The sequence below is a fragment of the Nipponia nippon genome, unplaced genomic scaffold (assembly GCF_047370975.1).
Source record: "Nipponia nippon isolate SJK-2023a ecotype South Korea unplaced genomic scaffold, ASM4737097v1 scaffold_1, whole genome shotgun sequence".
Lineage (NCBI taxonomy): Eukaryota > Metazoa > Chordata > Aves > Pelecaniformes > Threskiornithidae > Nipponia > Nipponia nippon.
Genome location: NW_028262290.1, coordinates 31,490,526 through 31,512,072, shown reverse-complemented (window position 1 = coordinate 31,512,072; position 21,547 = coordinate 31,490,526). Strand labels below are relative to the sequence as shown.

Below are 21,547 nucleotides of genomic sequence, written 5' to 3'. Positions count from 1 at the left end.
GAGAATTTTCACATATATCAAGGAAGCAGTGTTAACCTGCTCCTAGAGGCAGATCAGTTGTCTTTCACCATTTTACTCAGAAATAGTCTGACCATTTATACAGACAGGAACAACAGAAAAGATGGCACCATCCAAGAAAGAAAACATACATCATTTATGTGGAGGCAAACACTCAATTCTATATGTTGAGAAGCTTTTATTGGATCACCACAATACTTTGGATTAGTTACGCTATGGCTCTGAAATATCAAATTATAGTGTAGTCATTTTCCCAATAAAAGGAAATAAGAAAATAAAGAAGCACGGTGCATGAGACTTTGGTCACTGAACTAAGCTGAGTTTAAGAGCCAGTCCCAGTCCGGTGCAGAGAGGGAATTTCTTCACACTCTTTCGTAGACTCTAGTGCAGACAACTCCTTTCATGGCACACTCCTAAAGCACAAAGGAAAAGATTAATATAAGCCTTTCACTGACTGCAGGTGTGTCTGCTGCAGTAACCACTGAAGTCAGTGAAAGTCTAGATGTCATATTTTACATCTTTACATATTTCCATAATTTTTAGAGCAAACAGCAAAGCTATTTTTGTATTGCAATGGGAGTGGTTTCTATTTTAAAATCCTTGGACCTAATTAAGTGGCATATAATGACAAATAGATTGCAAAACTAGGCTCAGCTTCCAGAAACAAATTTACCTTCCTTGGTATTACTTCTGGCTTGACAGAAATATCAGCACTACCTAGGTTATTATACCATGGCCCATGAACGCTTTCATTTTTTTTTTTTTCCAAAGATTTTTTTTTTTTTTTTGTGGAAGCAGAAGTAGCCTGGGTAGTTCAGAGGTCAGGATTCTGGACTAAAAACCTTTGCCCTTATGCGTCACAAAATATTTCTCCTGACCCTTTTGTCCCAGCGGCCTACAGTGGCTCTTGGTGCCTCACAACCATGAGGCGTGTGCGACAGAGGTGCCAGGACACTAAAAAAGACTTCATCGGTCTGCAGAAGATGAAGCCTTCTCCCCAGACCTGTTTTAGGCAAGGGGCAGATGACAGGATGTCGATGGAAGAGGGGTTCTACCTCTCTGTGCTTCAAAGATGGTTTAATAATTAGAAAAAAATTACACAAAAATGCAGCCATGATGATAGCGAAAATAAATCATCCTTCCAAATGTACAAGGGCTTAAAACAAAATGTAGTCAAAACAAGCCAGCACATAAAGGAGTAATTCTGCTGATTTCAAACAAGTTGCCCATATTAGTTTTGCTCCACTCTTTAAAAACTTTAATGAACACAGTACTTTCCTTCCTTCAAAAGTGAAATCTTAATTTTAGCAGTGACTCTTGCAACTAGGGTCCCTAAAATGCGTTATCACCCTGACTTGGCCAACCCATGGCTTTCAGATGGCTGCTAGAGAAAGGCAGGTTGAAGGAGTGGTGAAGGGGGTGAGGGAAAGCCACCGTTCCCCCGTGCCCGGGAAAGACGCAGTTCCCACACTGCGGCGAGTGTTTCGGAGGAGCCATCAGGACCTGCCGGTCCCTGCTGCAGGTCACCACGCAGGCAGGTGTGGGCACAGAGGTGCTGGCTTTCACACAATAAACCTCAAGCACCTGCTTAGTGCACTCGGCATGCTCACGTGGATAAAGCAAATGGAAGTGTGTGAATTGATGGGCTTTAGTGGAAATAGATGTGTGAAAAGGTGTAAAATCAGTTTTCTAAGGTGAACAGGCTTTATTCCAAAGATAAGAAAAAGGAAGGAGCCAGTCCAGGGACAGCAGTACCCAACTTGCAAAATTTTATTTGCATTTCACAGGTTTCTGCTATTTGAAAACCTAATTTCTTTTAAGAATAATAATCTTGAGAGCAGTAAGTATGCTGTCAATTTATGGGAGCTCTGCCAATATAGTAACTTTTAAGACAATTTGCTGTATGGAACAATATTTATTGCCTTCCAGCTTGTTTCCTAAGCTTGCTTGCTTTTTTCTCCCTCTTAATTTATCTCATAAGCCAGAGAGAAAGCCAAAATTGACAGTCTATTTAGACAGAAGCAAACCAAAGGCTGCATCCTTTTGACCTTTATCAGCGTACAAGGAGTGTGAACTTACCACCACCATTTTCCCATCAACCAGTCTTCTCTTTATCGTGGTCTCTTTGCCATTCCACTTCTGCACTTGCACCAATGCTCCTTTCTCCAAGGTTATGACGCTCTGCAAAGGCCAAGAGAAGAGTTTCAAACTGCAGTCCGAGCTTTGCAGACTAGAGTAGCAATTCACTTTACGTTCAGCAAGATCCGCATTCTTGGCTAATGACATGCTTAGTAAACATTAGTTTCAGCACCATACTATTTCTTCTTTCAGTACTTTTTTTGAATAGTTTGGAAAACTCATAGTGCACTTGGTGGGTAGGAAAAACTCCTCCTGGTGTTCTTCTAGGACGTCAAGACCACTCAGAGATCATCAGTTCCCTTACCTTGACTTTCCGGTCATCTGCTGTTGTTTCATCAAACTGCTGGCCCAGTTTGAAAGAGATCATTGTATTTTTGAAGGTGCTTTCAGTTCTGATGGTTACTATGTCCCCTTTCATACTGATGATCACATCAGGCTTTGCCAGGCCACCTAGCTTCCGGGTAGCTAAGCCCACTCCTAGAAGTCAGAGACAAAACCGCATTACATTCTAGCAAGCAAGAAACTCAGTATCCTTTCATAAATCTTTGGTGGAATAATAAGGAACAGTTTCTTCTTGAACACTCTAATGCCTGATTCAGATGAGACACTAATTCTTTGAATGTGGAAGTACTGCGTTCAGAGGTTGAGGCAACCCCAGCTGACAGAGTGCACCTTCAGCAAGAAATAAAGATATATATGAGTATGTACTTGTGTATATCTAGCTAAAAAGAAACATAGATGGTTACAAATCTGCATGAATTTGTGTAGAGATAGAATGGGTAGAAAAATTCAGAAGAAAGGTCTATTTCTCATAAAGGCTTGCAAAAATTCTTTTTAAAAAAAAAATCTTCACAAATCTGAGAATCTGCACTTTTGTTAACCAGCTGCACGGAAGAAACTGGATATTGAACTGCCAATATGCTGGTGCTTGTCCATTAAAACATACTGGAGATTGGGCAATTCCTAGGTTGCTACTAACATCCCTTAAGGATCCTTACATCTAAACCTCAGTGAAAAGTACAAGTATGAAATACAAAAAACACTGAAGTATAAGAGTGAAGAGCTGCAGAGGGCTTCAGGGAAAATCCCATGTCAAAAGCCTTTTATGTTGCCTGGCGCTTTTCAGTCCAGTTCATTGTCTATAAGTTGTGAGGTCTGGGGCAAGTTAGAATGAAGGCCACTGACAACGTGCTGCTGTTTTATAAAAGCAGAATGGGTATAGCTGTAGTTATTGCCTTTGTTAATGCTATGCCACGCTCAGATGAAAAGATCCATATCAAAGGGTACAAAGTTATCTGTGAAGTATAGCACTATTTGCAGTAATTATTCTACACTAAACAATTCTCTTCAGATCTGCAGAAAAATATCTGTGGCTGGACTTTCATCCCACATTTACTCTTGTTAGTTGATTAACTGCAATTCTTCTGTTATTCAGTTTAACATTTCAGATAAAGGGAATCAGTGTCTCAGTGAATCATTCATATAGCAAAAGCAACTCTGTAGCTGTGCACTTGCTATATAGGAATGAAGCCAGCATTAAAATGAAAAACAATGCCTAATTTATTACATTCCTGGCATTCTTCAGTAACAGATAGATTCATTCATAGGATTTAGACCTCTGAAACCAAAGTGTCATGAGACATCAGCTCCATTATATATTGTAAATTATCACAAGTCATGAGTTTAATGGTGCAATCAAGAGAAACATAAAAATATACTGCATCTCCATAGATTCTTCTCATTACAGAAAAACAAATTATATCAGGTCAGTTCAGTTAGAAATAAATTTATTATAGTAATTCAGCACCTACCTTTCTGTTTTTCCATTTTAAATGCTAAAGGAAAGAAATTAAATTATGCTAGAAAAGTAATTAAAGTGCTTTTGTGGCCAGGAAGAAGACACCATCCATGAGCAAAGCATAAGATGAAGAAGAGACATTCCCAAAGAAAACTTACTAAAAAAAAAAAAAGAAAGAACATTTCTCACCCAATTCTTTCATATAGTCATCAAAATTTTCACTGGAGACGAGTTTCCAGGTTCCCACAAATCGGTTACACATTGTATAGGCTTTGTGAGGCAGTGGTCCTGCAGAGAGAGGCGGTGGCCACAGCAGCTCTTGGTGGGAGTCAGAGAGATTGTGTGCCTGACTCAGACCTCGCTGGCCTCCTTTTAAAGATGCCCAGACCCTGTAGCGGTCAGGACGGGCCAATAGGAGAGGCAGTGCCAGGGCAAGACAATGTGCACCTTGTCCAAGGCAGCCGTGTCAGTACCAAGGCTCCGGGTGACGCCTGCTTCAGCTTCCTCCACTGAATAGATCAGGACACTGAGGGGTGCGTGGGGACGGCGACGTGAGGTTACCACTGCATCCACAGAGCAGTCAGGAGACACTGCAGTGGGGTCTCAGCAGCACAGAGCCACCAAGCACAAGAGCACTGCATCCATATGAAACCCAGCTCTGACTGTCCTTCCCATGCCATTCTCCTGCTATCACCATATAGAACAGAACAGAACAGAACAGAACAGAACAGAACAGAACAGAACAGTTGGAAGGGACCTACAACGGTCATCTAATCTAACTGCTTGACCGCTACAGGGCTGACCAAGTTAAAGCCTGTTATTAAGGGTGTTGTTCAAATGCCTCTTAAACACTGACAGGCTTGGGGCATCGACCACCTCTCTAGGAAGCCCATTCCAGTGTTTGACCACCCTCTCAGTAAAGAAATGCTTCCTAATGTCCAGTCTAAACCTCCCCTGGTGCAGCTTTGAACCATTCCCATGTGTCCTATCACTGGATACCAGGAAGAAGAGATGACCATCTCCCTCTGCACTTCCCCTCCTCAAGAAGCTGTAGAGAGCATTACCACTATTGTCACCTGTGTGCTAGTCAGGTAAATCAAAGCCATGTGGATTTTGGGGAGGAGATGTCAAGAAGCTGTGATACATAATGGTGGGGGGGTGTTTTTATTTACTTTCATGATCCATCCTGGGAAGGGTCTGTGTGTTTTATCATTTAAAGGCAGAACTGAATTATACTGTTCTGTTTTCTCCCTTTGCATCAGAGTAATGATCCCACGCTGTGGGTTCTTCCCTGCGCATACCCCAGGCAGCACCACAAAGAGAAGAAGCAGCCAAACTTCGCTGCCTCCCTTCTTCCACAACAGGCCATGTTCAGAAGATCTTCTCAGTTCAAAGTCACTTGGTGAGAGCTGCACGGTTTTACTGGCTTGGGATGAAGGCATATACTGCTCTCTTTTTGCCTTTCTGCACCTGGATAGTTGGTCTGTCATAGAGTTAAGGGCAGATTTAAGCCAGCGCAGTCATATAAGGCATTGCATTCAAATGTGTCCTACTACTGTCAGATTTCTTCAAGTTTCCCTGCTTCCATGAAGAGACTCCACAGCCTCCCTGGGTCCACGTCTCCCTTGTAGTGGGGAGCCCAGAACTGGACCCAGCATTCCAGGTGTGGCCTCTCCAGTGCTGAGTAGAGGGGAAGGATTATCTCCCTCAACCTGCAACATTCCTCCTAATGCAGCCCAGGACATCACTTGCCTTCTTTGCTGCAAGGGCACATTGCTGCTCATATTCAGTTTGGTGTCCACCAGGACCCCCAGAGCCTCTTCTGCAAAGCTGAGTTTGAAAGTTTGAAAAGTTTGAGTTTGAACATTCAAAAATTTTTTAAAAAATGTACATTTAGAACTATTGTCTTGTGGTTAGTAAAAACGAGCCACAAAGAACAAACCCATAAACAATATGTATATTTGACAGGCAGGAATTTAAAGCATTGTAATTCAACACACCTCAAACTATCTGGAAGTATTTAGTGTAAGACCACAGCAACTGTAATTCTGTCCTTCCCCTTCCTGAACCATCCTCTGGAGAAAACTGCTATTTGCTCCATTGAAAGGATTAGATATCTTCTTTCTTACTTGTGTGAACAATAGTTGCCTGCTTGTCTTTTTTGCATGATTACACTTTCTGGGTTATGACCACTTATAGGGACTTCTCAGATGTACATTGTAAGGATGGAGGGACACTGGGATTATAGGTTGTGGGACCAAATTTCTTGTGTTTAGGGTAGAAAGAGTGAGATGGAGCATATGCTGGGCCAAGGAGGGTGAGGTTTGGGTCTCATCTTGAAAGCTGTCATATGCAAGAACGGGAACATGCTTAAATCAGAAAACAATACAGCCTGAGCAGTGAAAATATTGTAGTCTTTGGATTATACTGTGGTTGTGGGGAAATAACAAGGTCTTAAGCCACAAATTTTGGTTGTATATGCAAAATGTTTTTATCCCATCAGTCATAACATCAACAAGGGTAAGTTGAGCAGAACTTCCTATTACTGCTCAGGTCTAACTACAGTGCAGTGTAGGGAGGGAAAGTCTGGAATGATTGAAAATAAAAGCAAAATAAAGAAGAATTCTTTCTCTCCCACAGTAGGAAGCAGACGCTGTATCTGTAATATGTAAATAAATGTCAGTCTTTGAAGGTGTTGTCCGCACAAAGTTCTTCTAAAGCATTGTATCACATTTTGTGCAAAGAATAGCTAGCTCTTTTATCCAATTTCTGGAAATGAGAAAGCTCCTCCTAAATGAAACTATCCATTATTTCTCAAGGAATAATACAAAAATATTCTACCGTTGCTCCTCAGGCATTCTTTGTTCTTTCATTTAATTGTCTTATCCACATAAAGGCACTTTAACAAGACAAGGCTGGTGCCTTTGGGAAATAAAAGATGATTGGGACGTTGTAAAATCAGGCCCAAAGAAATTCAAGAAGAGCAAATTAGTCAGAATAGAACAACTATACTGCAGTACCAGTAACCTTAAGAACAAAAGTGACAGAGAATTATTTATACAGACAAAACCCCAGTCTTAAGCAGTCTCAAACAATGTTGACATTGCTACCATCTATCTCTTTGTCACTAAGAAAAATCAGCACTTTCATTTAAAGGACTTACAGTCTAGAAAGAAGAGGAGCAAGGAATTATATCTCAGTAGAAATAATATCTGTGAAAACCAATCTTTTCTTCAAGTTTAAAGGAAAAAAAAGTGTCAAGGATTGTGAGTATATGTGATAAAAGGGAGCTTTGATTCCTTTTTTTTGGTTTATGGCTGGATTAACATAGGATTTGAAATTAATACACTTGGAGACTGTGAAGCAGCACTAGAGATGAAGGTAAAAATTGATAAAAATAGTGAGCTAAAAATATAAAGAGACTATTTAAATAAATACAGAAAGTACATTTATGTCAATTTTTTTAAAGGAAATATGATCTGGGAAAAGTCAGTGCCAAAAAAATCTAAATTAAATTCCTAGGAGAGTCATGAAGAAAACATAAATAAAAGCAGAGAACAGAGGCCAAATGCCTGCCTTGCTGTGAGGACACCAAGGATGTTTTAACACTGACTCTACGGAGCCAAGGGATCGACACCGAACACGAGGCCAGCAGTCTGCCTCTTCCCAATAGCTACACTGGAGGGTGCAAAGAGCCTTTTGTCTCCTTAGCTGGGGCATCCCATGAGACCAGATCAAGACTGCTGGGGCCGAGGGAACAGGTGGCAGCTTGGGGCAGACTGCAGAGCTGGGCGCACACCAGGCTTGACTGGCTAGGATGGCAAAGTACTCTGAGTTCCTTCCAGTGGAAACAAAGAGTTAAAAGAAAAACAGAAAAATAACAGAAAGGTCAAATCTCAGAATAAGCCTTGCTTCATCTTTCTCCTGAGCTGCTAAAAATCTGTGGGTGTGAGTCCCCTTTCCCTCTTGTCATCCAAGAAACCTATAAAGGAGTAGTGAGCAAATATGCTAACGGGCAAAAATCTCCTCTTCTCAGCATTCAAGGGTGCCTGCTGCAACAAGCATGTCACTCATGGGGTTTGTAGGGGTTTGGTGAGATCCTCCTTTTTCAGAGAGGAATGCTATGGGATGGTTTCTCACTTTTGGAGAATAGTTCAGCACTACAGAAAAGAGAGGGGGACGTGTGCTGCTCTGCAGGCAAGGACAAGACACTGATCTGCATTTACCCCTCAGAAATGTGTGCTGTCACCTCCATCCAGGTCTGAGAGCACACACCTGGAGGAATATCTCCATTTATTCAAGAAGTCACTGGGCTGCTCCTTTTTTAGAGAATAAATTTTGGCCTTCTTCAGAGAATAAATTTCAGACATATTCATATTCTAAGAAAAGCATCACTAATACTTTGTTATGGTGCTGGCCCTGCTAACATTCATAGAGACAATGTCACTTTATTGAAATTTCCAGCAGTTGAAGTTTTAAGTGGCTTGATTCATTCACAAATTCTGAATTCATTCACCAGGTACTAAAATAAATGGTGATGCTTTTAGGAGAGATTACCTGCCTCGGAAAAATTAGGCTGGGAATGTTACAATTGTAACTGCAGGCTTTATTAAGAATGTAAGATTTCTGGAAAATAAAGGCTGATATATGAATATTGGAATATTGGAAATTTGAACTCTGAAATAAATATAGTATTTCCGTATCTGTGGACAATGGGATATATTTAACTATGGGCTGATCTTTAATGTCTATACATAGCTTATTTAAATCAATGTTGCTGCTTTTTACGATCATCTTTCCCATGTAGTTTTTCTGCCACTAAACTGTAGTTTTATCCTGGCTTTTGTAAATAATTTTCGTTCTTGTTAAGTGCTAAGTAGATTTAGTATTGTATATATGGGGTACTCTGAAGCATACTGCCTTCCCCTATGCAACTGCTGCTCTTCAACTTGATGAGATTTCACAGCCAATGAAGCCAAGGTGAAAACAGGGAAGCTGTTTGTTCATGGCTTTTTTAACATTTTCTGCTGAATTTACTGACAATCTTTTGGAACTGCTCTTAAATGATTTCTTAGCTCATCCAGAGTGTAGAAGTTCCTCTTTTCCCCTCTCCGGTTGTATTAATAGTGCAGAAACTTGGGAATAGTCTGAGTCATACAGAGGAAAGTTCAAGTGTATGAGGTCTCTGCTGCTGGCAGTAGGGACTGAGCACCGTCACCTCTGACAGCTGACCTCAGGAATGTCAGGAATATGTGGAATTTGGTTCACAGATCTTAATTGCAAAGCTTGAGATATGCTCATTTCCCCATTTTGTGGTTACTGCACACATTTTCAGACTTCTTGTAGAGGTTTGCTCTAGACTTTTCATTTTTTTTGTCCTCAGTTTGAGTCCTCCCAAGTGTAGAAATTGGGGCTTCTGTGGATGTGAAGTTTGAAATAGGAGGCCAGGCCTAAGGGCAGTAGAAGAAGTTAGTTAAGAATAAGATGAGTGGAAAAACATAGCGTCCAAAGGGCTTTGCATCTAGAGAGGCTTGTGTTCCCAAGACTGATCTAACCTAATGAGCTAGTAGAAAATGCATATAGGAAATAAAGGAAGTTGTACCACTAACAAATTTTACAGGCTTTTAGTAAGCCTAAGAGTACTTTTTAAGCTATGATTCTTAATTCAAGGCTTTTTGTCTAATCCAGGACAAAACCAGTTGTTAAGGAAAGGGACATTAACAAAATAATCACAGCTGAGAGCTACAGCAGCTATAATTTCACACTTCAGGTGGAAGAGGACAAGATCAAACCACTTCAGAGGATCCCTGGGTTTAAAATCGTCGGCATTTGTGTGAGGAGAAGGTGCCTGGTTCCCTGCTCACATTGGAAGCCAACGCTGGGCATCCACAGTAATCATCCCCCTCCCTGCCCCAGGAACAACAGTCTTCGCCCAAAGCCAAGAAAAGCAGCCCCGTTATACCCCTTGCTGTGCATAGACTCCTTGCAGTGGGTGGCCCACACACAGCGCTCACCGGAGGATGTTTTTGTGTCCAGGTCTACATCTGTCACTGTCACACAAAAAGTGCCACTCACTGGATCATCTCTCATCTTCTTTCCGCAGTGAGATGGGTCACAGTTACTGAGTGTGGTACTAGGTCTCACACGATGCTTTCTCGCACAGCACCCCTTTCCATGTTGCGTCCCCCCCAAGCCCCTTTCTGACACAATCCAGCACAAGCACAGGTTGTAGAAAGCTGAACATTTTATTGAATAGCCACAACAAATTAGACTAGCTGCATGTAACTGTTTTGGGATATATCTGTAAAAAGTACAGTTCTCTTTAAAATGGATTTCTGGAGTTTTTCCTCCTTCAGTTAAGTTGTTTATCTCCAGCTTTAAGCATTAGTCCTGTGTGAAGGTGGCTTCTTCATGCTTTTTCATAAACTCTTTTGCAGGTAACATTATTCATGGTGCATTCCTGGAAAGAAAGGCAAATTTAATCAGCTTTTAACTCTCACTAAATGTTTGTTAGTCAGAAGGTAGAGAATTACTTATCCATTGGGAGCCAGTGTAAGAAAAAATTTGCATTTATTCTCCTTTAAAACCAATTACCAAAACAGTGAAACTCAAGTTTGAGAGCTTCAGAAACAGAAGTCTGACATATTTCACAGAAGCACAGGACTGAAAAAACATCAAAGGACTGTTCCAGCCACCCCCAGGAGATTTCTAATCTCCTTTTAAAAACCTCTAAAGAAGGTTCCTAGGACTTCTGTGGAGGGTGATTGGACTCTGGAGATGGACATTAGTCTTTTTTTCTTTCACCTTTTGCAGCTGTGGCTTTTCTTGACACACGTGTGCACAACACCCTCCCCCCCCCCCATGCACACACAGAGGAGTCCTACACAGCTTTCAGACTTCAGCCTCTGCATGTTGGGCTCTGTCCTCATCTATTTTTCCATTAGATCAAACTCTGTTTTGTTCAATCTTTCTTAATGAAGTTGTTATTAAAACCTATTTCTATTTATTCTCCTCTGGTCTCTATCCAAAGAAATATTAAATTTATGGACATGTGATTTTTCTCTAGGGGAGGGCAGAACTCTTCAGGAATTTTGTGTATGTAGTATGTAGGAATCTCAGGTGCCTTTTATGAACACAGTTTTAGTCCCCTCCCAGATTCTTCAAAGGGTCTTTCCTAAAACTGGAGAGCAGTGCTGGGAAGCCCCAAACTGCAGGTGGGCCTCACTGGCACCAAGTCAAGCACAATATTCTCTGATGAGATAACACCAACCAACAGAGCTCGGATACAGGTTTCTTTTTTTTGCTATAACATCATATTATTGACACAGTTGTTGGTGATCCACAGTACGGTTCCTACAGATGCCTGTTGAGTCTTTACTGGAGATGAACAGGAGTATTTTGCATTAGCAGAGAGTGGACACGCTTAACATGGACTTTGCTAATGCTTCCTCTATACTGTCTAGGACTATCAAAATTCTGATATATAAAAATTTCCCTCATGGGTATGTTGTTTTTTTTCTCCCTACTCTTTCCTAACCATGTCTTGCTATGAACGGAGAACAGGGACATCCATACCATTCCATAAGTTTAACAGCATTTCAGTTTTAATATATACTCCAGACTCATTCAGGCAGACTTCTCACCAAGTGCTCAGAGCCGTTTCAGAGACTTTCAATCCCCATGTTTGAACCCAATGTAATACATCTGCCAAATATGAATTCTGCACAATGAATTCAGTGATTAACAAAAATGAACTCACCACCACCAGGTTGCCATCCACGACTTTTCTCTTTATGATAGTCTCTTTTCCATCCCACTTCTGCACCTGGTTCAGAATGCCGTTGTCTAGGGTTATGACGTTCTGTCAAAAAAAAAAAGCAAAGCGTGGCTGTTTCATCAGGGTGCTTTGAGCTGAAGAGAAGACTGTCTCAATGCTCAAAAAGCACTGAAGCACAAAGCATCCATAGCACTCCCACCTTTGAAGGCAGCATTTCTACACTGGATGTCAAAATCAGAACTCCATCCTCCTGCTCCCACATCCCTTTTGACAGATGTATTTGGAAAGTGCCGGTTTTGGACTCACCTTTGTTTTTCTGTCATCTGCTGTGGTCTCGTCAAACTCTTCACCCAGCTTGAAAGATACCTCTGTGTTTTTGAAGGTACTTTCTGTTTTGATGGTTATCACATCACCATTGATGCTAATGGTTACATTGGGCTTGGCCACACCAGCCATTTTCCTGGTAGCAAACCCCACACCTGTAAATAAGACAGGGCACTATGAAATTTTAATCTTTACTCAATGTTTTTCTCTTATTTGTTGGGGAGAAAAAAAAGACTTCAGTGCTGACTTCCCTATTACTTTCTGAATTTTTTATTAATTCTATGTTGCAGAGGTTCCTTTGTAACATCTCACTAGCTTGATATGGTTATAGACCAAGCTGGGTGGGATGACGTAACAAAATGCTCTGCTCTGTCATTGTCAGAATAGTAAAAGCAGTATTTTGAAGACTGAGGCAAGATTTTAATGCCAGATATTTGCAAATACAGTTGTTCGAAATAACTGCAGTGGTTTGTACACTAACTTGTATGCTAACTGTATCTAAAAGTAAATAAGCAGAGATATATGACCGTTTCTAAGCCAGAAAAACAAACAAACAAACAAGAAAAAAAAAACAAAACCACTTTTTATATTTATTAGTAGCTAGGCTGAATAAAAGGAAATGGTTAAGAAATAGCTGGCAATGGTTATGTCCTGAGTAAAATCTGGGGTAAAGATTAAGAGTGCAAGAGTCTCACTGAAAGCTATCTGAATGCTGCATAAGTCTGAGTATTTTACCCCTAATCTCCAAATAAACTCCCAGCTTTTTGGCATGTACTGATCCAATCAGTGCATGTTACTCCATACTTCCCACACACTAAAAGAACACGGAAAGCTTTTAAAGCCCAGTTTTAATTCTAAGCAAGAAGTCTACACCTTCAGAGAAGAGAGTTATCCCTCAAATCTTCTGCAAGTATCTGCATGAATGCATGCAATTTTCTTTGTTAATATTCACTGCAGGCAGCCACAGATTTTCATTCATTATAATAGCCATGACAATTAATTGGTCTCCTAGTCCAGTAACAATATTAAAGAAGCTTAGGCGCGTTGCTTTTAGGCATAGAGAAGCTTGTTGCATTCTAGCATTACAGCGCTTTGTATGTCCAAGGATAAAAGCTAATCCACACAAAATATCGCAGTGACGTGTTTTACTTCCATTTATAACACTACTAAGTAGGCGTGCATAGACTTGGCTTACCTGAAACTATTCCTCCTAATCAAGGTTTTTCTATGTTATAGGAATTTGACACCCCTAATTCAAACAGTCAAGTTCTCCAGTTTAAGACTGTCTGATCAAAATAGTTGGACTAAAACCCCCTTGGTAAACAGCATAGCCAAAAAAAGCAAGTAAGGAATAAAGTTCAAAATCAGCATTCCTTCCCTGTCCCAGATAAAACAACTCCAAATAACAATTCTCACCCAGCTCTTTCATATAGTCCTCAAAGTTTTCGCTAGAAAGGAGCTTCCAGGTGCCCACAAACTGGTCACACATTTTGTCAGGCTAGAGAGCAGTCTTCCACAGGATCAAGCAGAAATGCAGGACAGGAGGATAGTATGAGCTCCAGGAGATCAGGAGTTATCTTTAAAAGGGAGCCTTGGCCACATGATGCTCTAGGATGACCAATGAAGAGGGAGTCCCAGTGCCCAGTGTTTTCCTTCCTCCCTTACCCCTCCTTTGCCAGTAGGTCATAGTGTTATTATTCATATGCCCTTACTAGCACAAAGATCACTGTCTTGTTTTTATTTAATTATTTTTGTCATTCACGAACACTCTACCTTAAAGGCAAATAATTAAATCATGTTGTCTTTCAGAAGAAAAAGGTAGGCTCAACCCACAGAATGTTATGTTCTTTCCCATACTCTTTTCTTTCATTTCAGTCCACCATATCCAATGGACAGAGCTAAATTCCTGACTGTAAGATCTGAAAGGCTCATTGGGATAATTTAGTTTGCTTTCTGCAACCCTGCAGTCAGAGATTTTCTCCAGAGAGGCACAGAATTACAGGAAGAAGTGGATTTGAGGCAGAAAGACAGAGTGCTGGTGGCTGTAGAAGGGTAAGGCAATAAAATTGCTTCCTTGACTGGGATCTCCTTATCATTGCAACACCTGAATCAATTGACCATTAGGTCTGTAGTCTGCTTTTGTGTGATGGAGAGGGGATATAGGGCTCTGTGAAAAACAAAGTAACAAAACATGATTTCTCTCCCTTTTGCTCCCGTGCTTTCTGAAGACCTATGTCCCAATGACTAGCATTATGACTAGTTATGGCATAAAGCTGGGCTCTGGTGTCGACCCACCAAAGGTCCCTGGACATTTCATTTGTTTTCTGTTCATGTTGTTCAGGTAGTAATCTGTTTGAGACAAGGTGTGTACAGGCCTGACATAATGAGGTCCACTTTGACTGATCCCCTAAGCCCTGTTGTAGCTTAGATCACAAAAAACTGTATCAGAAAGCAGTCAAGCAATTTCTTAGACTTTCCTTTCGGCTGTAACATGCTATTCTAATGGCAAAAAGCAGCCAATAAGTGCAGACTCCAGCCCCTGAAATACTGTTTAGCTGGATTTCCTGGAAATACTCTGCTGGTTGTTAGGCATCAAATATGTTGGTCCCCATATTTTCATACTTGCTGACTTTGTAAGTGACAATGTTGTAGAAAAATTATTTATATAGGATTGTAAGATCACAGGGAAATTTGGAAGGGAAGGGAGGTCAAGAAGTCTCCAGCTCAGCCTCCCACTCTGGCAGGGCCACCTCTGAGCTCAGACCAGGCTGCTCAGGACTGTGCCCTGTTGGGGCTTGGAAATCTCCAATGATGGAGCCAGCACAGCCTCCCTGGGCAGCTCGCACCCCTGCCCAGCTGTCCCCCCCTGGGGAAAGGGTCTCCTTATCTCCTGTCTGAACCTCTCTTCTTTCAGCTTTTACCCATAGTCTGTCATCCTCCCACCATTCACTGCTGTGAAAAGCTTGCCTCCAGCTCCTCAGTCACTTCCCCATAGGTGTTGGGGGCTGCTGTAAGCAGCCCCAAAGCCATCTCTTAACCAGGACGAAGCACCCCAGTCTCACAGCCTCTCCTCACAGGGCAAGTGCTGCTGCCCCCTGAGCATCCTGGGAGCCCTCTGCTGAACTCACTCCAAAACTGGATGCAGTAGTCTGTATACAGCACTCTGGATACAGCCTAATGAGTGCTGAGGAAAGGCGAATAATCACTTCCATCAACCTACTGGCTGTGCTCCTGTTCATACAGCCCAGGACGTTTTTGGCCTTTCTGCTGCCAGGGCTCAGTTAACTGCCCACCAGGACCCTGAGGGCCTTTTCTGCAGAGCTTCTCCCTAGCCAGTCTGTCCCCAGCCTGCACTGCTGTGAGGGCTGAATATGTTTGTACATGTATAATTAGTTGCCCCCTTGTGCCTTTAAGATTGCAGACTGTGAGGAAAATTATTCTTTTTTACCTTTTTTTTTCCTTAGAATAGCTAATCTTTGGTTTGGTCTATTTTTTGAGTTTTTGTATATTTACTGACTTTGGACAAATCCCCAAATAAATAAAATAATATTCTAATTATTGAAGTTGCTGATGCCTTTCCTGATTGGTATTCTCAGAGTATCACATGCTCAGGTCCTCTTTAAAAGGAAACTCTGAGGGGCCCTCAAGTTTGTGTCATTATGTTGGGGTTTTTTACTTAGGATTATTGGCCTGAGAAACACTGCACCATATGTGAACAGTTTGTAGGAACTTGAAAACTCAAATCCAGTAATTACATTGAAAGTATCAGGTGAGGATTGCTGCAGTGCCCCGGATAGAAAGGATGCGATCTGGCTGAACTCAGTTCCTGCACTTTTCTTGCCTTTTAGGAACTGTTCTGTGTGTGGCTTACTAAAATTAGCATTCATTTCTTTGGAGGGGAAACAGGGCTTTTATATTCAAAACTATAGCCTGAGAGAGGGGATTGGCCTTCCTTTGGTGTTAAAACAGCTGTCTGCAATGCTTGTGCTGCTGGAAGAGTTTTTTGGGAGAGAGGTGAAGCACCTGTTCCATGCAAACCAGTTTGGAGCAGATGAGCACACCCTCCCTAGGCAGTCAATTACTTGCACCTATTTAAAGTGAATCTGAGCTATTTGTAGATGTCTTGCAAACATGATGACTCAAAAATGCAAGAAGAAAGCCAGCTTGTGGGGTGACCTGCTTGTTTACTTCAAAGCAAGCAGCTATCTGGGAGCAGGCTTATGGCTCTTACTTGGGAACTATCCTACCGATGGTCTCCTTTCCCTTGGGAGAGGCTTCCAGTGACAAGAGATAAGCTTGTGGCATTGATGTCATCTAATACAAATCCTGCCTGCTCTATGGGGCAAAGGCCTCAAATCATACAGTCCTGCTGATAAAGACTGAAGTGCTTAATGGTCATGAAGAAATCCGTGGGGCTTCTGAGCCTGGAAGCTTAGGCAAACCTGGGATTCACGTCACTTACAGAAGTGTCTTGCCAGCAAGAGCTGGGCAACCTGGCTAAACAGCCCTGTGGTCATCAGCACTGATGCGATCTAACACCATCAAAAGCAAGGGCATCTTCAAAAGTGTAGAAACCTCCTTCAAAATAAAAGGGAATTTTGAAGAAACTACAGCAGGTAAGAGAGAAATCAAGGAAAGGAAGCTGGTGAGGGTCCATCACAGTGAGGAAAAGCTGGCAAAGTAAATTCGTCACAGAGGGAAACCCTGTCTCTTAATCCTGATATGAACTGATGTAACTGAAGTCTGCAAACAACAATGATACACTGCCTGCAACCTGGTTTTGGGGTGCTGTGACCTTTGAGGATGGTTTCTGATGCAAGAGGTACAGAAATGCAATAGCAGAGCAGCAGCTGTGCAGGGGAGATCGGTGGATGGGAAGGTGATGATGGTGGATTAGCTCTTGCTCTGGGAGTCAGACCAATGGTGGAGGTCTACTTGAGATAAACAGCTTTTTAAAAAAATGAGCACAACAGTAACCTCCCTTTGGCTCTTTCGGGCATGCAGGAGAAATGACACTGCTTCCACTAGAGTACATGAGAAAGAGGATGCTTATTCCTGTAGCTGAGATCTGTCACTTAGGACAACTTTTAACTGAGGACTGTGCCAAAGCTTTCCTAGTACTTTAGATATGTGTGGATTTGTCCAAGTAAAAATACAGCTTACTCTCAAATGTGAAAACTTGAATTAACAAATCACAGCTATGACTATTAGCAACACTCTGCTTAAATAAAGGCTTCTTTCTCCAGTTTATCCTTGTCCCAGAAGGGCAACACTGTACAACTCCTTCAACTGCTATAGCTATTGAACTGGTGACTACCAACGAGCCGCAGTGTACTGGGCTTACACAGTTGTTTCCACAGTTCTGCTACTCTTTGAATCAAAAACTGGGATGAAAAGGTAGAAAGACATCCGTGCTCAATTCCACATAGCAGATTACTAGCCTGTAAACAATGACTTCTGTTGAAAACTTTCTTAAAAGGAATGTGGCCTCTATGTGGGGTTATTAGTAGGACAGATGGCAGTGTTCATAGTAAGAAAAAATAAATATTCCTGGAAAAGTTATTAAAAATAGGGATTTTCCCTGAAGCAGGGAAGGAACCATGGCTTTGCTGCAAGCTTCCTGTTCAGGCACAGTAATATGTGTTGAGACGATGGACTGTAGCAGCTCTCATGCCAGGAAGGAGGGACCATGCCACAGTGTCTGGTACTGCTGTAACTTAGACCGAGAAAAAGTTTTCTTAATACTTGTCTGACTGGATACTGGAGTGGGAGTCTGTTCTAAGGCCCCAGGGTAACTTCAGGAAAGCTGAGCTAATGCTGGAGAGCAGACAGGAACATGTAAAAGGATGCCCATCTCTGCTCGCCAGCTTGCTACTTTCACTTCTGATTAATGGGTGATACAGATTGTCCTGGTTTCAGCTGGGATAGAGTTAGTTTTCTTCCTAGTAGCTGCTATAGTGCTGTGTTTTGAACTTAGTGTGAGAATAATGTTGATAACACACTGACGTTTTAGTTGTTGCTAAGTAGTGCTTACACTAGTCAAGGACTTTTCAGCTTCTTGTGCCCTGCCAGTGAGAACCTGGGAGGGGGCACAGCCAGGACAGCTGTCCCAAACTGGCCAAAAGGATATTCCATACCGTATGACATTGTGCTCAGTATATAAACTGGGGGGAGTTGGCCAGGGGGCAGTAACCACTGCTTGGGAACTGGCTGGGCATTGGTTGGTGGGCGGTGAGCGATTGCATTGTCCATCACTTGTTTTGTATATTCTTTTATCATTATTATTATTATTTTCCCTTCCTTTTCTGTCCTATTAAACTCTCTTTATCTCAACCCATGTATTTTACCTTTTTTTTTCCGATTCTCTCCCCCATCCCACTGGGCTGGGGGGAGTGAGTGAATCACTGTGTGGAGTTTAGCTGCCAGCCGGGTTAAACCACAACAGGTCCTTTTGGTGTCCAATGTGGGGCATGAAGGGCTGAGATATTGACAGATCTGACCAGAGCGTGTTAAGGCAAATTTGTTATAAGCATTCTTTATATTGGTTTAATAGTCGCTGGTCACAATGTTGATTCATTTGCTTTAAAATTTATCGTGCTTGGTCTCAAAGTTATGTTATGTAATAACTTATTTGCAGTATATGCTCCCTGTTGTGCTGTTTTTCACCTCTGGGAGCTGGATCAAGGTTATTGTTTTTCTGCACTGTGTAACACTGGTTTATGATATGATAAAATTATTGGTCGTGAGACTAATCTGGCATTTGTACTCAGCATTGCCATCATCTCCGTACCTCGGGAGCCACCTCTTGGAAACTATTAATAATTACACTCTTTACCTTTTCTCCTTGGAGAACCAATCTATGGGAGAGACGGGGGGAAAACTTTCCCCTGCTCCTTCACCTTCCTGTTCTCCTTCAGGCTAGTTAGAACAGCTCTTGAGAATTTTGAATATCCTTGGGATGTTCAAACCGGCATGTTCCTATTGCTATGTCTTCTGAATGTGTTTCAGGTCTTGTTTAGGGTTAAACAAGTATTTAAGAATACCGTCCAGAGATCTACCTCCATGACAGGCACCGCGACTACTCAAAACCTGGCGACAGGCACTGCGGCTGAACCAGAAAACCAACCTGTGCCAGTATCAACTGCCCCTATACACAAGCCCTCAGCCTTGGAGGCAACTCCTGTCAGGCGTGAAGAAAAGGTATTCCTTCAAGGAAGATGTTATATGTCACCCAGGCAAGTGGACCACCATGGAGAGAGGTATCCAGTACCTGAGGGAATTAGCCGTGCTGGAGATGATTTACGATGACCTGGACAACGAGCGGTTATCCAAAGATCCAGATGAAGCCAAGTGCACGCAACCCACGTGGCCGAAGTTTGTATGGAGCACACCATTGTTGCATGCAAACTCACTGGCAGTAATGACCTGGAAAGACAGAGAGGAGCAAATGGTGGATGAATTGGCTGGCCAACTCTGGCAACACAAAGAAAGCCTCTCTTCCTCCCTGTGAGCCTGCATATCGGCTGTGGAAAAACTGTCCGAAAAACTGTCCTGGGAGTTCCAGCAACTCAAAGAGGGTATGTCCTTCTCCCCACCTGTAGGGATCAGTATCTCAGCTATTAGGACTAAGCATTCCTCTGCTCAAGTGAGATTATATAGTGGATACACAACATGGGGCACCCTGTAGTTTTACCTGCATGACCACAGAGAGGACATGAGGAAGTAGGATGGAAAATCTACCTTGACCCTAGAAGCATGGGTACGCGAGTTGCAAGGAAAAACAGTCACAAAAGGGGGTTCTTCCAGGAAAATTGCTGCTCCAGTTTCCAGTGGGCAGCTCCCCAGACAGAGTAGAAGGGATGATTTTACTTCTGATCTTAATAAAGGGACTTTTGATTTGTATTGACAAGAGGTGAGTAGTGAATACTACAACCAGGACTAGAGGGGCCCTGCCTCTAGCCAGGTGGAGGAAGGGGACAACCAGGTTTACTGGACTGTGTGGATTTGATGGCCTGGCACATCAGCCCCACAGGAGTATAAGGCTCTAGAGGACACCAGTGCACAGTGTACCCTAATGCCATTAAGCTATAAAGGGGCAGAACCCATCTGTATTTCAGGAGTGACAGGGGGATCCCAACAGCTGACTGTATTGGAGGCTGAAGTGAGCCTGACTGGGAATGAGTGGCAAAAGCACCCCATTGTGACTGGCCCAGGACCTTCGTGCATCCTTGGCATAGGCTACGTCAGGAGAGGGTATTTCAAGGACCCAAAAGGGTACTAGTGGGCTTTTGGTATAGCTACCTTGGAGATGGAGGAAATTAAACAGCTGTCCACCTTGCCCGGTCTCTCGGAGGACCCTTCTGTTGTGGGCTTGCTAAGGGTCAAAGAACAACAAGTGCCAATTGCTATGACAACAGTGCACCAGTGGCAATATCGCACCAACAGAGACCTCTTGATTCCATCCATAAGCTGTTTTGTTGACTGGAGAGCCAAGGAGAGATCAGCAAGACTCGCTCACCTTTTAACAGTCCCATATGGCCAGTGCGAAAGTCTAATGGAGAGTGGAGACTAACAGTAGACTATTGGGGCCTGAACAAAGTCATGCCGCCACTGAGCGCTGCCATGCCAGACATGCTAGAACTTCCATATGAACTGGAGTCAAAGGCAGCCAAGTGGTATGCCACAGCTGATACTGCTAATGCGTTTTTCTCATTCCCTTTGGCAGCAGAGTGCAGACCACATTTTTCTTTCACTTGGAGGGGTGTCCAGTACACCTGGAATCGACTGCCCCAGGGGTGGAAACACAGCCCCACCATTTGCCATGGACTGATCCAGACTGCACTGGAACAGAGTGAAGCTCCGGAACACCTGCAATACATTGATAACATCATTGTGTGGGGCAACACAGCAGAAGACGTTTTTGAGAAAGGGAAGCGAATAGTCCAAATCCTCCTGAAAGCCCATGTTGCCGTAAACCAAAGTCAGGTCAAGGGACCTGCACAGGAGATCCAGTTTCTAGGAATAAAATGGCAAGATGGACATCATCAGATCCCAATGGAAGTGATCAACAAATAATAGCTATGTCCCCACCAACTAGCAAAAAGGAAACACAAGCTTTCTTAGGCCTTGTGGGTTTTTGGAGAATGCTTATTCCAAATTCCAGTCTGATTGTAAGCCCTCTCTATCAAGTGACCTGGAAGAAGAATGATTTCAAATGGGGCCCTGAGCAACGACAAGCCTTTGAACAAATTAAACAGGAGATTGTTCATGCAGTAGCTATTGGGCCAGTCCGGACAGGGCAAGATGTGAAAAATGTGCTCTGCACCACAGCTGGGGGAGAATGGCTCTGTCTGGAACCTCTGGCAGAAAGCACCAGGGGACACTCAAGGTCAGCCCCTAGGATTCTGGAGTCAGGGATATGGAGGATACAAGGCCTGCTATACTGAAACTGAGAAAGAGATATTGGCAGCCTATAAAGGGATTTGAGCTGC

At 42.6% G+C, this 21,547-nt stretch overlaps 2 protein-coding genes across 2 annotated transcripts; both read right to left on the bottom strand.

Moving 5' to 3' along the window:
- Positions 1-268: 268 nt before the first annotated feature.
- LOC104018660 (myelin P2 protein) lies at positions 269-4,282 on the bottom strand. Its single transcript, XM_087735185.1, has 4 exons — positions 4,145-4,282; positions 2,462-2,634; positions 2,098-2,199; positions 269-431 (listed from the first exon to the last, which is right to left on the bottom strand). The coding sequence occupies exons 1-4, from the start codon at positions 4,215-4,217 to the stop codon at positions 381-383; spliced, it is 399 nt and encodes a 132-aa protein (XP_087591311.1). The 5' UTR covers positions 4,218-4,282; the 3' UTR covers positions 269-380.
- Positions 4,283-10,181: 5,899 nt separating this feature from the next.
- Positions 10,182-13,628, bottom strand: LOC104018661 (fatty acid-binding protein, adipocyte). The gene is made up of 4 exons (XM_009471823.2): positions 13,473-13,628; positions 12,039-12,211; positions 11,715-11,816; positions 10,182-10,415 (listed from the first exon to the last, which is right to left on the bottom strand). Exons 1-4 carry the CDS (start codon positions 13,543-13,545, stop codon positions 10,365-10,367), a joined length of 399 nt encoding a protein of 132 aa, XP_009470098.1. The 5' UTR covers positions 13,546-13,628; the 3' UTR covers positions 10,182-10,364.
- Positions 13,629-21,547: the final 7,919 nt, after the last annotated feature.

Coding starts and splice junctions, on each gene's coding strand:
- LOC104018660 (XM_087735185.1), bottom strand. CDS start 4,217: ATGTGTAACCGATTTGTGGGAACCTGGAAACTCGTCTCCAGTGAAAAT. Junction 2,635..4,144: donor TGACTATATGAAAGAATTGG/GTGAGAAATGTT, acceptor TCTGACTTCTAG/GAGTGGGCTTAGCTACCCGG. Junction 432..2,097: donor TTGATGGGAAAATGGTGGTG/GTAAGTTCACAC, acceptor TTTGTGCTTTAG/GAGTGTGCCATGAAAGGAGT.
- LOC104018661 (XM_009471823.2), bottom strand. CDS start 13,545: ATGTGTGACCAGTTTGTGGGCACCTGGAAGCTCCTTTCTAGCGAAAAC. Junction 11,817..12,038: donor CAGATGACAGAAAAACAAAG/GTGAGTCCAAAA, acceptor TTTTTTTGACAG/AACGTCATAACCCTAGACAA. Junction 10,416..11,714: donor TGGATGGCAACCTGGTGGTG/GTGAGTTCATTT, acceptor CTTTCTTTCCAG/GAATGCACCATGAATAATGT.